General features: G+C 36.4%; 2 protein-coding genes across 2 annotated transcripts in view; one reads left to right on the top strand and one right to left on the bottom strand.

Annotated features, from left to right (window-relative positions):
- Nucleotides 1–1,262: 1,262 nt before the first annotated feature.
- nbs (nibrin) lies at nucleotides 1,263–3,685 on the bottom strand. Its single transcript, XM_089637890.1, has one exon. It carries the CDS (start codon nucleotides 3,504–3,506, stop codon nucleotides 1,332–1,334), a length of 2,175 nt encoding a protein of 724 aa, XP_089494016.1. The 5' UTR covers nucleotides 3,507–3,685; the 3' UTR covers nucleotides 1,263–1,331.
- A 2,143-nt stretch (nucleotides 3,686–5,828) lies between these two features.
- Nucleotides 5,829–20,935, top strand: part of peng (Pumilio and CPL domain-containing protein penguin) — a 28,924-nt gene continuing 13,817 nt past the window's right edge. The window contains exons 1-7 of the mRNA XM_089638402.1: nucleotides 5,829–6,515; nucleotides 7,753–7,909; nucleotides 13,786–14,040; nucleotides 15,186–15,313; nucleotides 16,749–16,914; nucleotides 17,796–17,972; nucleotides 18,652–18,883. Coding sequence (XP_089494528.1) covers nucleotides 6,034–6,515; nucleotides 7,753–7,909; nucleotides 13,786–14,040; nucleotides 15,186–15,313; nucleotides 16,749–16,914; nucleotides 17,796–17,972; nucleotides 18,652–18,883 — 1,597 coding nt within the window. The 5' untranslated portion in view covers nucleotides 5,829–6,033. The remainder of the gene's footprint in view (nucleotides 6,516–7,752; nucleotides 7,910–13,785; nucleotides 14,041–15,185; nucleotides 15,314–16,748; nucleotides 16,915–17,795; nucleotides 17,973–18,651; nucleotides 18,884–20,935) is intronic.

The raw sequence follows: 20,935 nt of genomic DNA on the forward strand, positions 1-20,935 counted from the left end.
TGCCAGTAGCCTAATTGTAAGTAGGTATCAACAACTGTAAGATGCGCGGTATTGCGATAATTTGCCTGCACGAGTATTATAATACGGGCGTTTCTAAATGTGTATAATATTTTAGCAGGCTGAATTGAATAATAATAATTACTTAATTGTATGGCGAGCGGGTACTACATAGGTATTCATAAGATGTTTGTTATTATGGTTTGTGGGCAGATTAATAATAAAGTTATAATATGTAGGATAAGTTATAATGCGATAATGTAAGTTAAGTATATTATATATGTACCTACGTACTTGTTGATAATTCAAACTATTCACCATTCGAGCAAAATATGTTTTTAATAACGATGAAGCCTAACATTTTAGCAGCTTTATTTGTGATTTGATATATATGAAGGTTATATTGTAGTTTACTATCAAAGGTTATTCCAAGATCACCAATATCTGAGACTGTTGCAATGTTGTTGTTGTTTAAAGAATAATTAAATGATATTTTATTTCTCGAAAATACAATGGCATTTTGAAACATTTAGATATTGTTGGCAATGGACACAATCGTTTAGACTTTTTATTGGCTTGTATAGCGTAGTATCATCAGCAAATAATAATTCTATTTCAGAGTATTTTACAACATTGATCAAATCATTAATATATAAAATGAAAAACAATGGTCCGAGATTAGAACCCTGTTGGATCCCAGAGGAAATCTGATTCGAAGCCCTTTATCGCTACTGCCTGTGATCTGTTGAGTATATAAGATGTAACCCAACTAAATAAATTACCACGTATACCTAATGACCAAAGTTTTCTTAGTAATAATTTTTGGTTAATTTTATCAAATGCTTTGGCAAAGTCTGTATATTTCATATCTACTTGAGTGCGGTTGTCCATGTGATCGACGGTTAAAACATGAAACCCAAACTTCTGTAGGCCATTTGAGTCGTAGAGTTGCAAAACCCGCTCTGGTATTTTCGGAAATCTGGATTTTTTTAACAAAAAGCTTCGACTATAAAAAGAATATACCATTTATGCCAAAAATTAAATAATTATTCTATTGATATTTAACGAAAAATGTTAATATTGTATATATTTTTGTGAATGTATCAAAACCTGCAGAAATTTCCAAAGCGGGTTTTGCATCTCCAAGATATATCTTTAGAGAAAATAATTTATTTTACTGTCAAAAAATGTTATTTCATTAAGTACATCAGGGAAAATGCATGGAATAATTTGAAGACAAATAATGTTATATTTCACAATGTTTATTAGTTAATACATATTTATGATAATGTCAGATAAATTTTCTAGATATTTATGGTGGACATAAACCCAGATCACAGCCTCCTAGTTCTACCTTTACTGACAGCCTTCTGTCTGCCCAGAGACATGAAGGAAGCAAACTCCGCATTTCCATCTTCTTCATCCGAACTCACATTGGCAAAGTTGTCCATATTGACATTGTCAGTTCTAGCCTCATACGCGACCAACATGAAGGATGATATAACTCCTGTGTGCCCCTTGAGAGGCTTGACCTTTGAGAACTTCTTGAAGTTCTTCTTCAAATCCACTGATGAATCGGATACATCTCCGGAACCTATACCAGAAGAATTGACGACTTTCTTGATTATCAGATTATTATCAATTTCAACTATCGCTGGCTTTATATCTAACTCTTTTAACTTAAGAAGCATTTCATTTTCGGCCGACAGTCTGGAGCAATCTTCCTCTTCCTGTTTGATGGTGGAACTACTTCTTTCTGCCATGAACTGCTTCTTGGAAACCCACAGGCTGCTGGAAGGATCAAATATATTAACACTCACTGTAGAAAGTGGGCTAACTGAATGGCTTAGTTTGTTGCTGCTGCAATTCCCATCCACGTTATCGGCCCCATCAGCCTTTCGCTTGATACTTTTGCGAAGGTTTAAAGTTGTTTCTGTTTCAGCGCTAGTTTTTTGTAAAGTGGATGAGTGGAAACGTTTGGCACAGCCCTCGATGGTACCCTGACTCCCCACCGGGCCGGCGTCTTCTGATACAAAGTTGAACAAGTCTTCTTCTTTGCAAGGGCTCGGGGCACGTTTCCTTTTTGAACTCTGTATGGTTAATTGCAAAGTATTGAAAGTCTTGGATGTGCTGGGACGCACTTCTTCTTCAACAAACTGGAATAAGTTGTCCTGTTCTGGGGCTGTGAACTCCGTGCAAGACATGTCGTCTTCCTTGGTCTCGTTTCTGGTATTCTTCTTTTTGGAGAGTGGTTCTCCGAAGGCGGGAGATGTAGCCTTTACCTTTGTAGCCGATATCATTGTTGAGGAGCACACGGGTTCATCTTTGATGAAGCTGTTTTCAAAGAGTCCAGAACAATCCTTAGATGAAGAAGAACTCAGAGTAATGTTATGAGAGTTGCCGACTGCGCTGCGAAGAGTTTCCTGAACGACTCTGGAGCACGCGCTGGAGCTAGGGCTCTGGGAGTGGAGGATGTCCTCAGTCTCGGGGGCGAGGACTTGCACTCCACTGGAAGTACTGACACGGTCTTGTTTTTCAGTAATAACAGAAGCAAAACTAAAACGAGGGTTACAGTATTTTTCTATAGAGACATAAAGAATAGCCAAACCAATATCTGATTCAGGTACGACTCGGCACTTTTTAGAAGCCATGTATCTGACGATGTCATCGATCCGTGTCTGTGCCTCCTGGGAGTCTTGAGTCATGCGGGAGCTGCAGTACTGCACGACGATGGAGGCGGCTGCACACAACTGAGCGTTGGTCATCTTACAGTCGCGCAGGAAGCTAGCTTTCCCACCCGCTTCTTGGATTATACTGTTGTAGTTGTTCATCTGATGGCGCGAGAAAAAGATAAAGTTCTTTCCATGAAAGAGATTAGATCTCTCGGGTTCAAGGTGAAAGTTTGCTTGCTGACTCAAAACGGATTCCTTGATCTGGGGCAGAAAAGAATGCGGGTCGGGCATGGGCAGGTTCTCTGAGCGGCAACGGAGGCACTGTGTCCAGAAGGAGGGTGCCACAATGGGACGCAGGCAGACCAGGGCCGACACCACCTTTAGGGTGAGAGTGATGCAAGGCATGGTAAGATGGGTGCACTCTGGCTGCCAATCCTTGGACATGTTGACACCCAGATCATTTAGTTGGCCCTTAATACTACTGATAACATTCCCCTCCTTGAAAGCTGATAGGCAAGTTGTGTAGTTCAGCTTCTGCAAAGTCCATTCGCTTCCCAGCATACCGAATTTGACAACATCTTTGATATTTAATTGAACTTTTTTTGCAGGTTCGATTCGCTCCTGTTGTAAAATTCCTTCATTTATATATGTCCCATATGTAGACTTGTGATCTTCGATTAAAACTTTGTCAGGATTAACGTACAGAGTGGCGTGTTTCCTGCTGATAGACTTGTCAGCAGGAAAAACAATATCCCCAAAGTTCCGTCCAATTGTGCTATCAGTGTTGGATTTTAAATATAACACTTTATCACAATCTTTGCCTTTTAAAAGCCACATTCTGGCTCGAGATCAACAATTTACTGACAAAAGTTTAATGACCAATTGGTTTCACCCATTCGTGCAAATCAAAGCTATCGAAGAACACAAAACAAAAATAATGTTCAAATTAATGGTTGTGGTTTTAGCATGGTTTTAGTTTTAATCATGTTTTAGTACACTTTTGACTTTTGCTTGGTTTTACAGTACAGGGATAAAATATATACAAAGAAAATTATGGACTGGACAGAGACAACAGAAAGTCGTCAAACATCGTGACCATAAATAAACCTGAATAAACCATTCTATCGTGACGGATTATCTGTTACTATAATAATAATAACATGGCATTTACATAGCGTAGTTTAGTGTCATTTCACTTCAAGTGCGCTTAGCCATAATAAATTTAAAAACGGTAATTTAGTATAAGCGGTAATGTTCTTAAAATTATTCCTACAGTGTGCCTTACCCAATACAGATATAATATTATAACACTAAATATACTGTTTATACGAAGTGATGACAAAACTTAGAATAACAATAACAGCAGAACAGGAAGAAACAAGAATATTAAAACTAAAAACATAATGGAAAACAGGAGGCAGTTTGTGCTCAAAATTGAAAATCTTCTGAGCGAACCTCTTAAAAAGTACAAAGAGGCAATTTAAACCAAAAAATTACCGGAAATTTAAAATATGGCTTATTATAAAATATCGAAAAGAAGTTAAGATTTATTAAAACAATTTTGTTTTTATGGCTCGTTTAAATTCAGCCTAATTCTGGAGTAAGAGCTGAGGGAAGTCTATTCCAGATGAGCGGACCTGTTACACGAAGAAGAGCGATCATAGTATACGGCTCGATTTGACCGATTACTGACATCTAGATCTGCTGACCAGAGTAAGTTGTCTATTGCTTAAGTTTTGTCGGACGCAGCGGTCGGACACATAGTTCAACATAGTTCCGATATATAGGTTGGCGCCATTCCTTCCAATGCTTTGAAGGTCATTAAGCAGATTTTAGGGTAAATTATACGGAGTTTACATCTCCCGAAAATAATAACAACGTTTATTTTTCCCTATGTGAGACTGGTATCACACGATACCTCGCGCAGCAAATATTTCATTCTCTCTCCAGTGGTCTCAGACACCGGTTTAGCCCTAAATCCCCTCTAACGTACGCGATCTACTTTTTTGTTATTTGTTTTTGGGGTATTATGTCGTGTTGCGCTAACTCCTTCTTTAGGCTAAAGAAGGAGTTAGCGCAACACGGCATAATACCCCAAAAACAAATAACAAAAATACTTTTGGCCGTGAAAATCTTAAATCATAAGCGATCTACTTTTGTTCATAAAATTATTGTAAAGTGAGTTTGTTAAAATAAAACTAAATTTAAAATATTCGAATTCTGATTTTACACATCGAGAGTAACCACGTGACCTTGGGTTCTGCGGATTGGAGAACCACAGAATCATCCAGCCAACATTCCATTTAAATTGGCGATAATTCACAAACCTCCAAAAGATCTTAAACTTTATTATTTCAGGGCATCGAAGCCAGTGAAGGCGATCCCTTAAAAACGGGGTTATACGACAATATTTAGATTCACCAAAAATCATTCTTGTCGCAGCATTAAGTGCCATTGTAAAAAAAATTAGGTAGATGGGAATTTAAAAATTCACCCATACATTCAAAGAAAACGCTATTTGGATTTACGCCAAATAAAAAAAATGAACATATCTTAATGCAGTTAATAAATAAACTACTCCCATATAGTTTTAAGTACAAAATCAAATCAATTAATCGTTTAAAAGAAAGTCTCATGTACCGTGCCTAGATTCCTTAAAGCGTTAGAAACATTACGCTTTATTTGGGGGCAGCGTATACGTATTATGTTGGAGTGACACACTACGCCATAATCTTCCTCGGGAGAGGGGGTCAGGTCAATTGGGGAACTATCATTGCCGCGGAATATAATTTCTTTGTATGGGATCTGTCACTTTGACAGACGACATCCCGTAATTACGGCGCTCCGTAAATTGTTCTAACCCCCTCTCCTACTGCATAATTTTCAAAAATCGCATGGCTAGCAGATCACAGCGCATATCGTCGCAACGCCAACACAATAGAGCAATAAGGGGGTGACGTGATATTCCGCGGCAATGATAGTTAGTGTATCACCCCAAGATATAATACGTATATGCCGCACCCAAATTATACGTGCACAATATAGCGTAATCTGGCCCCTTTTCCCATAAATATACCACTCTTTTCCTATGTATGGCGATAATTTCTATTCAACCATTTTCCAAAGCTACTATTCTATGGACATCATCTGACCGATCTGACCGAGATCCGATATCTATGGACACCGCATCGCATTTGACAATTGACAAATAAAATAGGTTATGTTTTGTTCGAAGTTGAAAGCATGTTGAGTGGTGTCCGTCAGTCTACTTAATAAGTTGAATATAAATTGATTTTAATTTGAAAAAAGATTGTGTGGGGTTGACAGAATTCGCTTTTAGTAATAGAAACTCCAAGGAAGAAAAATGATTGGCTCTAAAAGGAAACACCTTGATACCGAAAGCGAAAAACCAGGCAAAATAAAGAAGCATGGAGGCGCAGAGAAAAGCGACGTTACTAAACCAAAATATTCGAAGACGGAAAAGAAACCCTTCGATAAATCCCCGAAGAAAGACAAAAAGCCCTTTGAAAAATTTGAAAAGAAAGACAAAAAACCCTTTGATAAATTAGCCAAAAAACCCTTCGATAAATTCAAGAAAAAATCAGCAGGCAAGGAAAATACCGGTGACAGACCTGGCAGCAAACCTAAGTTCATGACCAAGGGGATTCCGTACCCCAGCAAACAGGAGGAGGGTTCGGACGCACCTCCCAATTGGACGGAGTACAAGAAGAAGAAGAAGGAACTGAGGGAGACAAGGAGGGTTTCTAAAATTACGAAATCCAAAACAAAGCCTGAGGCTGTAGATGTCATCGCCAAAGCCAAAGTTCTCAGTGAAACATTGCGAAGGTAAACAGTTAATAATAACAGTTCCCGGGAAGCTAACATAGGCAACTATGCATAACCAAACTTTGAATTGATAAACTTGCCGAATTCCACTGCATGCAAAGGCTCTTTATAAAAACAACACTTGATTTCAACTTAAATATCTAATGGAGACAACTATTTAAGTTTGGGGTTTAAGAAAACATGCAAAAAATAGTTGGTTTAGGTTAATTTAATAATTTATGCATATTTAACAACTTTTAAACTTAACTTTGATTGAGAAAAAATGGAACTTTAATGCATCCTTTACCATCACCTACCACATAAATAATTATTTCTTGTAGCAAGTTGAAACCAAGTGCTATTTATTTATTTTTTGCACGCTTTGCGTGCAGCGGAATTCAGCAAGTTTATCTTTGAATTTATTATTTGTATCACACCTCTCATAATATATTAAGCACAGATTATGGAAATTTTCAATATAATTTCTACAAGAAACAATGATTTACGTCAGGATAGGTAAAAGGTGGATTATAATTATATTTTTATTTGAAGTTCAAAATAACATTTTAAAATGATCATTTAGCCGCCACTTTGAACCTTTTTTTTGTATGGAGTGACACTTTTGTTTTCAGTTTTGTTTTTTTGTAAATACGCATAAATTACTTAATTAACCTTAACTATTTTGTGCATTTAAATAGTTGTTTCTTGTAGTAATTGTTAAAACAAAGTGTAATTTCCATAATCTGTGCCTAAAAGTACGGCGGTTAGGGAAATAATTACCAAATTAGGGGATTTATAATTTGGGTGGTCTAACTTCACTTTATGACAAATACTTACAGCTTAGTTGTCTTCAAATTGTCAGCGCATATCAGCGTCAATCGTCTATCTGCGGGCACATTTGTAAACATTTATTACCAATATAGTCATGAGTTTGTAAAGATTTATTACCAATATAGTCATGAGTTTGTAAAGATTTATTCCCAATATAGTCATGAGTTTGTAAAGATTTATTACCAATATAGTCATGAGTTTGTAAAGATTTATTCCCAATATAGTCATGAGTTTGTAAAGATTTATTCCCAATATAGTCATGAGTTTGTAAAGAAGTATTACCAATATAGTCATGAGTTTGTAAAGATTTATTATTAATATAGTCATGAGTTTGGAAGAATGTAAATGGCTGAGTAATAGTTGAGGGCCGATGAGTGAGTTGATGAATAAGTTTAGGGAAGTGATATTTATGGATGTTTGGTTGCAGGAAGAAGGGCACCGTGGAGGAGCGTGCGGCACAGACGGAGGAGCTACACGGCCTGCTGCGGGTGAAGGGGCACTATAAGCAGCTGGCCTTGGCGCACGACACCACACGCATCATCCAGTGGCTGCTCAAGTTCGCCTCCCCTCACATCCGCATGGAGGTTACTCACATTGTCTTATTCTACTCTTTCATTCTGTTAACCAAATAAAATTCACATCCCATTCTTTAATATTGTCCACGTTCACCAATCTCAAAACACAGTAAAGAGATATCGAAATTTGAATGTTATTATGTTTTCAACTTAAACCTTTATGTACTTGAAGGTAAAAATCACTTATAACCCGAAGGAGGGGAGGGGGGATTACTAGGTTAGCAGTCAATCATTAGGTGATATAAAATGGTAAAAGAGTATTGAGCGTAAATCAAAGATGTATTATTGAACAAGAACAACAACAATCATAAACGTCAGACGACTATTTAAATGCTCCAACATTAATCTAATCAAAAGTGTAGTAAAAAGTTAAGTGGATCACTTCAGTTTATGAAATACAGTGTAGTTTTTCGCGCACTATCATCGCGTGATCTTAGATCCTGAACTGTAACACCCGAAAGTATCAAAATAGTGTTTTGAAATTAAAACAATAAACTTCCTACTAGATTGCACAGTTTAATCTCATTAAAAATTAAAATCATATAGACTGTATTTCGACAAGAAGCTATACAAAACAAAGAGAACAATAGTAAATAATTCACAGTTTTTCGGTGAAGATAAAAAGTGAAATAACAAAATAAAAAAGTGCTAAAAACGTTACAAGTGCAACAATAAATACATGTTTTTACCCAAGAGCATAAACAAGTACTAAATGAACTTTACACAAGTATAATTAAACGTATCCCACAACTCTCACCCAAGGCTCCATAGCTCAGTGGTCTAAAACGTCAGCACCGCGCTATTCTGTCGATCCAAGTTCAAGCCTCAGACCGGCGAACAAAAAAAAAAAAAAAATCTTTTTTTTAATACATATTAATAATAATAAATATTAATAAATAATACTCAACCCAGAATATAAAACTCTCACTTGGATTTTAAAAACAGCTTCACAATCAGCTACCATCACGGATTCAAACCAAAACACAACCTGTGTAACTGGTTTTGCCTGCCTATAGGCGCTAGAGAGTGTGCCAGTGTGTTTGCCTACCAACAGGCGCAACCCTCAAAATACATAACCGGTGTAATTGATTTTGCATGCCTTTAGGCGCTAGAGAGTGCCATTGTTTTTGCCCACCAACAGGAGCAATCCTAAAAAAAAAAAAGGACAATACAACATGTCTAAATCTCGCAGTAAATTCTCCAGCGCGAAGAAAAACCACATCTTCACCACAAACTAGCACTATGGACTCACCGTCGGCGACACATCAATCTATGATTAATATAGACAGTGAATCAATATTTGAATTCATCAATACGAAATTCGAGGAAATGAAGACAGTAATGCTCAATAAAATTGAAACAGAGCTGCAAGAAATAAAAAACTTCACGAACTTCATCAATGACAAATATGATGACATTTTACAAAAACTTCAACAAATCATGGACATTCCAAACACCGTCAACAAAATCAAGGAGGAACTAGCGGATAAAGAAATCAGATTATCTACGGTAGAAATCCACCTGGCGGATATAGAACAAGCAGCCCTGCTGAACTCCATAGAGATAAACGGCCTAAAATTACAGGACAACATATCCCCAGTCCACGCTGTTACACGGATCGCTGAACTCGCAGGCGTTACGATGTCCCCAGAGGATACATATAAAGTCACAACAAACAAAACAAATGATCAAACAAAAATAACAATTAATTTTAAGGATACCACAAAAGCACAAACCATGTTAGCATCCAAACACAGCGACCCGATAAAAAAATTCAACGGAGAAGGAGCCAAATATGTTTATCTTAATGCGGCATTAACCCAATATTACAAAAATCTGCACTGGAACACCAGAAAAAGAGCCCAAGAAAAAGACTACAAATATGTTTGGGTAAAATCAGGAAAAATTCTCGTCAGAAAATCCAAAGACTCAAAGGTTATGGAAATAAAACACCTAAACGATATATCTAATAAACTGACATAAACACGACTGTACATCTAACACAACCTCACATCACATACTTACACAAATACACACCAACATGGCAGATTACATTGAATATATAGATTCGGACAATCAACACTACTGTGAAAGTACAAATGATATTAACCTCTGGACCAAATTCACAAAAGAAAAACATAGAATCAATATATTACACCAAAACATTAGATCGATCAATAAAAATTTTGATGAATTTTTTATATACCTCCAACAGCTTGAAAATAATTTTGATGTCATTGTACTGACAGAATGCTGGTTGAATGACAACTACATACCAAAAACAATCAAAAACTATAATACACACCATACAAAAATACACAAAAACCAAAATGATGGTATAGTTATATACGTCAGTGATAAAAATAACACAACCATTCAAGAAATAAACATAATCGACTCCAACTGCATACAAATTACATATAGAAAAGAAACATGTATCCTAGCTATGTACAGATCTCCATCCAAAAACAACATCACAAATTTCTTAACTGATCTTAACAATACATTAAATGATCTCAACAAATACAAAAATATCATCATCATAGGAGATCTTAATATAAACATTCTACAAAACGGACACCCACAAAACATAGAATACCTAGCAATACTAGCACAACACGGACTGGAGCCAATAATAAAGGTCCCAACACGGGTCACACAAAACACTAAAAGCTGCATAGACCATATAATGATCAAGACAAAACTAAAAACCAAAACAGTAGTACTTGAAAGCACAATCACTGATCACTACATGAATATGATAGCAATAGACACCGAAAACACTACTTCGAAACAACATAAAATATTTACAAAAAAAATAATTGACTACTCAAACTTAAAAGAAAAACTCCAAAAAATAAACTGGAATACATTATACCAAATAGATAATGTCGAGAAAGCCTGGAATACATTTACAAATACGCTAACGCAAGAAATAAATAATTACACTACAATAAAACATATAAAACTTACACACAAAGCAAAAAAAATTAAACTATGGATAACACAAGGAATATTAAACTGTATTCGTAAACGAGACAAAATTCACAAACAAATTAAACAAACACCGTATGACATGGAACAACTTAATTACTATAAAAGATATAGAAACATATGCACGAAAATTATTAGAGTAGCAAAGGAGATGTACTACAAAGAAAAACTTAATAAAGCAAACAATTACCCAAAGGAAATATGGAAAATATTAAAGGAAGTCACATACACACAAAAATACAAACAAAAAAATACTATCGATCATCTAAATATTAACTCGAAAAAAATAGATGCCAAAACAAATATAGAAATGATGGCAAACCACGCAAATAACTTTTTTGCAACTATAGGGAAAGTTTTAGCGAATCGTAAAAAACACAGCACAAACACACTAACACAAACAAACAGATCAAACATCGATACCCAACCAACACAACACAGATTTATATTAAAAACAAGTTCGGAAATGGAAATTAACAAAATAATAAATACATTAAAAAACCAGATTGCTCCTGGATTAGATGAGATAACAACGGATTGCATTAAAATAATAAAAAATGAAATATTAAAACCTATAACACACCTAATCAACCTTAGCATAACACATGCCTGCTTTCCTAATACTCTTAAAAAAGGACTGGTAATCCCTATGTATAAATCCGGAGATAAAATGGAAATAACTAACTATAGACCAATTACTTTGTTAAACTCTCTATCAAAGATTTTCGAAAGACTATTAAAAAACCAAATAATAAAATACCTGGAAGAAAACAAATTAATCTCGGACAAACAATATGGATTTAGAGAAAAAAGTAGCACAAAAGAAGCTTTAGCAAGTACAATAGATTATATACATAGCAACTTAGATCAAGGGTTTAAATGCATAGCGATATATTTAGATTTGGCTAAAGCCTTTGATTCAATATGCCACAAAACACTTTTTAAAAAATTAGAAAATATGGGTATCAAAGACAAAGAACTACAACTATTAAAAAGCTACATGAGCGACAGAACACAACAAGTCAAAATTAATAACTATACTAGCAAACCACTGCCGATTACACACGGAGTTCCACAAGGAAGCATACTAGGGCCCGTTCTTTTCATAATTTACATAAATGAACTTTGCAGCATGGAAATAGATGGAGAAATAATTAGTTACGCAGACGACACAGTTTTATTATTTAAATCTAAGGATTGGAATAAGGTTTATAACATAGCGAATCTAGGAATCACGCAAGTGAAAAAATGGTTGGACTCAAATACACTCACACTAAACATATCGAAAACAAAATTCACAACGTACAGCATAACTAACACAGGACAGCCAAAAAACAATACAAACACGATAAAAATACACGAATGCATAAACACCAACATCTGCGATTGCCCCCCTCTAGAAAAAACAGAACAAATAAAGTATCTAGGAATCCTAATTGACCATAATCTTAGATGGACACATCACATCAAACAAATCACAAATAGACTCCTCAGAACAATACACATTTTCCTAAACATAAGAAACATATATAAAATAAAACAATTGAAAACAATATATTATGCACTATGCCAATCAATAATAGAATATGGAATAATTGCTTGGGGAGGAGCAACAAACGCAGCTATCGCTCAAATAGAAATCGCACAGAAAACGATATTAAAGGTTATACTCAAAAAACATAAACTAACCGACACAGACCAAATATTTAAAAGCTGTGACGTACTTGATATACGCCAATTATATGTTAAAACACTACTAAACTACATTTTCGACCAAAAAAACAAACCCCAACAAACACAAAATATCACTAATAGACCGGTCAGACAAGCGTACAAAGAAAACATAAAAACTCCGACGGTAAACACTACCTTTGGACAAAGACACCATAAATACCACGCTATTAAAGCATTCAACAGTCTTCCACTTGAAACAAAAATTGAGGAAAATAAAAATAAATTCAAACACAAAATAAAAAAAATGGATTAAAGAACAAAAAGACAATATTACCAAAATACTATAACATAAAAGAATAAAACATATACACGCAACACAAAAAAAAAATATAAAACACGCAACACGCACAAACACATATATCATTATAAATGCCGATTTACATTCTCTTTTGATATTTTTCTTTTAGTGTTATAATTATATTTTAATTTTTAATCTTTATTTTTTATTTTAAATTTATCTTTATTTTAATGTTGTTTTTCTTTTATTTTTTTTTTAAATGTATAAATTCTTAAATTATAAAATGGGGGCCTCAGCACGGGTAAACAACCCAGTGAGGCCAACATTACTAAATTGAAATATGAAATATTGTAGAAAAAATGTATCAACAATAAAAAAAAAAAAAAAAAATTGTAGCCTCTTCCAGTAAAATGCACTTTCCGTCCTTACGTCCGCACTCGCAACTTCTTGGCAGCAAGGATTTTGTTTTAGTAATGGGGATTGGGGGGGAAGGAGGGGAAGGAAAGGAAAGATCAATTTAATTGGAATTAGATGGATTTTATTTAAAATCTTAAGAAATAGTAATGGGTTTATTTTTGTTTTTAATTCAGATCGATTACTGAATAATTTTTTTAGTGAAAAACAAATTAGATACAGCACAAAATTCTCTCTCCGGTGCTAGAGGGTTAACATGTACAAAAATGTTAATATTTAAAATAGATACCACTCTTTTGCCACTAATCGCTCCTCAGTAGTTCTTTTACCACGGCTTCTGAGGGTCGACTTCTGTCAAACTCTGCTACTGCGTCATGTGAAATATCAGGCACATTGGCTTCTCGAGTTGGGTGAATTCGGTGCATTGTCGTGGCAATACGGCACATGTACAGCTTCTAGTTTATTGACCTCACATTAAAACAATCAATTGATGAATTTTTCCCAGGTGTCCAAGGAGCTGATGGAGCTGGTAGTGCCCATGATCCAGTCCAAGTACGCGCGCAACTGCGTGAAGCGCATCCTGAAGTACGGGTCGGGCGAGACTCGCGGCCAGGTGCTCACGGCACTGCACGGCCACGTTGTCAAGCTGTCCGCGCACGCACTGGCGGCACCCATCCTCGATTACGCCTTTAGCGAGATCGCCAACCGCAAGCAGAAGCTGCTCCTGCAGCAGGAGTTCTACGGAGACATCTACAGGACGGTATGTGAAGCTTATTGATTAATTTATTTGTCTTTAATGAGATATCTACAAGACATAGAGTAGAAACTAAAACATCAAACATTTTTGGGTACGACGATGCAATGATTCAATAGTGGAAAGATTAAAAAGGAAAAAGGATATTTGACATTGTATCAAGTTTTATTATGAGATAAACTGTATAAATCAAGTAGCAAGTATGTACAAAAAATAATAGATATAATATGTGTCACCCTTTTCATTAATATGTTACATTTTCCTTGAGCACAGATTCTCCTAGTGAGGTGTTCACAAAACACTATAATATTTAAATCATTTACAGTACACATCATTCTTACTTTAATATAACACTATACAAAATCTGTGTACATAATATATGCATAACAAAAGGTTTATATTATTATTACAATTGAAATTATTTAACTAAATAAACAAATGTGTGAACTTAAATTATTAAATATAGTTACTTAGCAGTTAGTGTCACTATTGATAGACTTGCCCTAACATGAAATCTGGGTTCCATGTGACCATATTTTTTGCACCAGGAGGGTTCGAGAACGTTTTCAATAAACTATGACATCAGTGGTACATTGACCACCGAAGAGCGCACATTGAAATAATCAGACCACGCGTAGCCAAGTTAAGCTCGCAAGGCAAAGGTTTGCAGCGCTGTGGGACTTTTCTGCGCAGGATCTGAATGTTCCTTAAACAAATCGCCTGGCATTGCGACACTAAAATTGAGTACGGTGGGTAAATTATAACGCATTTGTAAAAGTGTCTTAACTAAATAGTGTAACAAAATATAAAATTTTGGAAACCAGCTCGAACCTTTTTTTTCCGATTCGGGATATGTAGTCATGTTTTTCACGCAGCCAGCAATTTTCATGCCAATGTAAAATGTACTAATAGGATTAGTAATTTGTAAGCAGATTTTTATTTTCGAGGATTATAATAGACCAAATGGTGATATTACAGTGTGAGTTGCCTGTATACTGTCAGATTAAATTTATGGATAAATCATTCTTTGTGTTTCTCCTCCAATTAAATAGTTGAACAATGTATAACTATAGTTCAACATAGGATCTCAGTTATAGTGAAGTACAGGAAAATGGTTAGTAAAATGAACTTGCATAACTCGTGATTTGCAGAGTAAGGATGCAACGGTGAACAGCCTAGCAGACACCTTCAAGGCCAGCCCCGAGATGAAGGCGGCCATGCTGGGAGCCACTAAAGCCAACCTTGTCCGGGTCATCAACAAGAATGTGCACGACTGCGGGTAAATATATCCTCCCCATTTTATACCTCACTAGTCAGATTACCGCAATCATTTAACTGATTCCTTGAATTCAATATGTAAAAGTCACATATTTTAATGGCCAATTTTAACATCTTACAACTACGTGTTTGCAATTTAGAGTCAAAATGAGTTAATACTTATATTAAATGCAGAAATATTTATTCTATTTTCTGGTGAAATCCAATGTGTTTAATAACACTGCTATATAAACAAATTACAATCCAATTTTATTTTATCAGAAACATGGGCACAAAAAATAATCCAATAACCGCTTTAAGAGTATCCCTGGTCATATATGCCGGCACCCGATTGAGCGGATATGATAACAGCTCAACTGCATGTCTGCTCGGTTTTATAGTATTTTGAACATTAAAAGATGCTCCTATCATACTAAAATAAGTTTTATTAGCTTGACAAGAAAATATTATGTATCTATCTATTCCATATATGTACATAAAAAAGTAAATGTTCGTTTGTTCAAAACCTGAAATCTCTGAAATTTCTTCACCGATTGCTTTGAAAATTTGACACAACGTTGCATTCGAATACGTCTATGCTTTTATATACCTATATTATATAGATGTCACCTGTGACAGATAAAAATATGCAGTTTTGAAAAAAAAACAGCAGAATCTCTTGGACAAACATACTTTTTTTGTAAAAACATCACTGTTCTGTTGGATCTGTTGGACGTAAAAGCAACACGTGCTATAGTTTTTCTATATGTACAGATAGACTGAGCTACAGAAACGTGTTGGGGTACAGCTAGTATCTTAATGTTATTCTATTCAGTCGTTTCGTCACTTGCAAACGTATGTTTTTTATCTGTGAACAAGTGCGTCACCATTGTGGAAGCATCATTGGCCTTGCAACACAATTCTTATGTTTGTTTACCTCATTACTATATTTATTTTGAAGAACACTTAGCGCAATGAAAATATAAGAAAACCATAAAAATATGTTTGGATTTCTATATTTAGTATTTTTTTTTAATATGAAATGAGGGTGAAAAAATCAAATAATGTAAGTGGCTATTCTGGAGAAATTAATTATACAACATACATTAAAAAAATTGATAAAACACAAATTACAAAAACATAATTTTGCAAAACAACGGTGAGTAAAAACGAAATGTCATTTTAAAGCTGAGGGGGGTTTGTAATTGGCTTAGCTCAGCATCCCAGTAGTTAAGTTCTACCGCTGGATTTTACTTGGCAACATTTAAAATGGTTGAAACAAGAGGCGCCTTTTAAAATTTGAATGTGTAATGCTGCTGTTCGAATATTTGATTCTCTATATGTGTTTGACCACAACTTAGTTGTAAGCCAGCATTTTCTTCCACTTGATGGTGCATTGTGATAACCCACCAAGTTAGATGGAAGTTTTATTAATTATAATGGTTTGTCGTTTGCAGTTTGGTGCACGCCGTGTTGTTAGAGTTCCTGAAGGAGTGCTCCAGCGACGACCGTGCGGAGCTGATCTCCACCCTGAGTCCGCTCATCGCGCCACTCAGCAACTCCAAGCCTGGAGTCAAGGCCGCCGTCATGTGCGTCTGGCACGGCAGCAACAAGGACAAGAAGGTAGGCAATTCTCTTTTTAATTAACACATTATCAGACTTTGTTTCTACTCTTGTGGTACGAGAACACGATGGAAAGCAGGAAAACACTTAATTATAATACATCACATAAACAAAGGGTCTAATTTTCCTTCATGTTCATCTTAGGTCTGCATATACCCATGAGCTTCAGGATAAATGCACACATTCAGAAAAAGGGTCTCATTTCACTTTGTATTTAGGTACGTATATACATGAGAACTGCACTCAAAATACTAAAAATATCTCATGTTTAAAATAAAGATGCAAAGATAAAATAACAGTTACTAATGGACGCTACAGACCATTCAATTTGGTTGAACGGTTGGATCAATCTGGTTGAGTTAAATGTATGGAGATGCGTTCTAAGCGATAAGGTGGCATAGCTATCATGTTGAACGGTTGTACCGCCGGAGCATCCAACCACCCGACCGCCAACCATGTTTGTTCGTCTGTAGCGTGGTCAAGCGGTTGAATCAACTTTACCCATTCTCTTTAGGAAGAAGCCGTTGTGCGTAGTTGTTTCTGAGCACACATTTAACGAATAAAAATAAATAAAATGATAGAGACACCAGGAACAAAGCTCTTGTGATCCTTTTGGAACAGTTCAAATGTATTGAAAAGGATGCAACGAATGAAACATAAAAAGTAAAAAAAATATTCTTATAGGGATTTGGAACAGGACCTAAGCCTTCTACAGTTTTAAATAAAAGCCCATTGTTCCAAAATTCTGTATTCTGCTTCAAAATCTTGGTCCAATATGCAGACCATTCTTTGGAGCCAAGACAGATACGTACGTAATACTTATAGGGCTTCTTGCTACTATAAACATTCCAAATATAAAATGTGCTTAATTTTTGTTTCAGACCATCCTGAAGGTAGTGAAGGAGCATGTTGTGTCCCTGAGCAGCCATGAACACGGCCACCAGCTGATCTTGGCACTGCTGAGCTCCGTGGATGACACGGTGCTGGTGGGCAAGGCTCTGCTCACCACGCTGCTCAAGGAGGCTGCCACCATCGCCAAGGAGGAGTGGGGCAGGAAGGTAAGCCACTCAACAAACAGACATATATTATTCTAACAGTTCTGTGAACAGTAGACCTCCGCGTTCTAAAAAGCATGTTTCTAATTTTCCCTTCTCTGTTATCTCTAAATAGTATAAAATAAAGTCACTATCTGCTTCTGTCTGTTTGTGCGCTTAGTTCTTCTAAACTACGCAACGGATTTTGATAGGGTTTTCACTATCATTTAGAGAATTTCTTCCGGAAGGTTTTATATACAAACTTTATACATACATATTAGAGAAAAGTCAAGCAACGCCGGGTACACATCAGCTGGTATTTAATAAATCAAAACCAAGATTTCCACTGAAATCATAAGATTTGTAAGTAGATACTTAAATACCTACCCACTTAATTATAAACCGTTTTTTATTTCAATTAAGGAATTTTACCATTTGTCCAAAGAAAAACCACTGACATTCTTTTTTCTAAGACTTGCTTGAATAACAAAATTAATGCACCAGATTTTCGAATTTACAAACAAATTTGCAGACAGACTAAATGCAAAACAGTAGAGAAAAAACAGGACTTCGCTACGCTCAGTCAATTATCAATTCTCAAGGAACCGAAAACCAAAACTTCTAATGTGGGTTGCACTGTATCCTAGTACAATATTTGGCCAGTGCATGAAGAACTTACTTTAATATGTTGTTATGTTACCAGGTGCTCCTGTGGCTGGTGGCTCCCCTGGACCCGGCCTACTTCCACCCGCACCTGTGCTCATGGCTGACGGCGGGGGCAACTGCGGGTGGCAGCAAGAAGCCAGCGCCGCAGCGAGCTACGGAGCTGCTGGCCGCCTCGTTGCCTTCGCTCCTGGAGGCTCTCACGGCTGACCCCGCATTCTGGCTGAGCTCTGGCGCCCTGGGCCTGCTCACAGTGGCCATACTGAAGGCTGGTGAGTCTCACAACACATTCTATTCAATTACAGTAATGCCTCATGTATGGTTCCTACTCCACTCCAGTTTGCCTGCATAGTTGTCACACCCGTGCAGGTCGAAATAAGAATTTTAATTTTGTCCAGCCGCCTGCACAGGTTAAAGTAACTGCGCAGTTTCACCCATACGGTCAGGCTTACCTGTCCAGGCAACCTGTATAGGCAGACCTGACTAATTTAACTGAACATCTGGACCTGGCATAAGTCCATTGTAATTGATTTTGGTTGGAATGTTTCAAACTCAGTCACATTTGATTGTTGATCTAATTGAAGGGAGGTTGAAACATTCCAACTTTGAGAGAGCAGCCAAATACTAACTAACTAACTAACCATCACGCCGTTTCCCTGCAAGGGTAGGCAGAGAGGACGGACCGCCAAACAACTCGGTCTTGGCACACACTCCTTGCTTCATTCACATTCATACATCGTCTCATATATACTCTTCTATTATTCTGACTCTTGACATGGCCCGACTCGAGTATCTGATTCACTTGATCGTGCCATGTCTTCCTCGGGCGTCCCCGACTTCTGCTACCATTCACATTTGCATCATATATCCTCCTTACACTCCTATCTTCGCTCATTCGCTCTACATGCCCAAACCATCTAAGCGTCCCTTTCTTAATCTTAGGCTTCCTTCACACGGGACACTCTGTGTCCGGATTCTGTGTCCCAAGCCACCGTCTCGATATAGAAGTAGATGGGAGCGTTCAGACAGAATTCAGCGTGTGGTGGCGCTGAATTCTGTGTCCCGGCAGTGTCCCGTCGGTGTCCCGATTGGCGGTGGCTGGGACACTGTCTGATTCTCTCGGCCCCTCTCCTACATTCAGTTCTATGAGAGCATTCACACGGGACACAACTCTTCATTCGCTTCTCTGTTATATATTTATTTTGTTTTCATTTTATTTATTTTATTTCTACATTATGGCGAGTTTCGATATAGAAAAGTTCATTGAAATGGTTCGGGAAAGACCAGCGATCTGGGATAATAACTTAGCTGAATACAGCAATAAAATAGTTAAGCAAAAGTGCTGGCTGGAAGTTTTTGTTGAGATGGAAGAAGGTTTTGAGGAACTCCCACAAGACAAGAAAGTGGAAAAAAGTAAGTAATAATAATTGTACACTTTTTTGTTGATTTTTTATTTCAATATAAGTAAATAAACTTTAATAATAAAATGAAAATTACATCAGGAATATTATAAGTAAAGAAAGAAACATTTTTTAAAATTAATTATGTGCATAAATTAATTTACTACTTAGTGAAATTATGTGGGCTAAATAAATGCAACATTTTGAAGTTGTACCGTTAATACTATTAACTATCTTGATGCGCCAAAATGTGGCGTAATAAATGTAATTCTTAGCTTAATGCTCGCTACATGTGTTTGTATAATATGTGTAACATGTGCGAATAAAATAAGGAAACAACCAGAGCATGAGACATGATGAAAACTCTTATTAGTAAGATAAAGATTTATTCCTATAAACAAATAGATTAATAAATTAATAATCATGATTAAGATGGGTGAAGAATAATATTATATCTACAGGGTCGTGCCTTCCCTCGAAGAGACAAGGTCACGTAAATGAAGTTAATGTCACGTAATAATTATTTAAAAATGAAACTAAACTGAAAATATATTATGAGCGCCATCCTATTTTTTAGATAAACAGGAAAACTTGAAATAGCTAATTTAAGGATAAACCATGATTAAAGAATTAAACTACATTACGTAGGTTGAAGTAGATTCCTTGCGTGAGTACTCTGAGCCGGTTCCCCGAATCCATCTCGTAGTGTGTTGGTAATGTCGTCCTGCTGGCTGCCAGATTAAAACTCTATCTTCTTTCCTTGAAATGCGTTACGCCACCTCGCGTCCGCCGTCCAAGGTCACGTGGGAGCATGGTAGTGATGTTCGTTCGCTCGAGGAAGTCAGCAGTGGAATCGTCACTGCTACATTACCCCCTCACCAAAAGAAAATATTTCCTCCTGGAAATAATGAGGTCCACCTGGCA

The sequence above is a fragment of the Hesperophylax consimilis genome, chromosome 12, assembly GCF_061612785.1.
Source record: "Hesperophylax consimilis isolate HC1 chromosome 12, BYU_Hcon_1.0, whole genome shotgun sequence".
In the NCBI taxonomy this organism is placed as follows: domain Eukaryota; kingdom Metazoa; phylum Arthropoda; class Insecta; order Trichoptera; family Limnephilidae; genus Hesperophylax; species Hesperophylax consimilis.

Bases quoted from the DNA above. Each gene is read 5' to 3' on its own strand.
- nbs (XM_089637890.1), bottom strand. From the start codon at position 3,506: ATGTGGCTTTTAAAAGGCAAAGATTGTGATAAAGTGTTATATTTAAAA.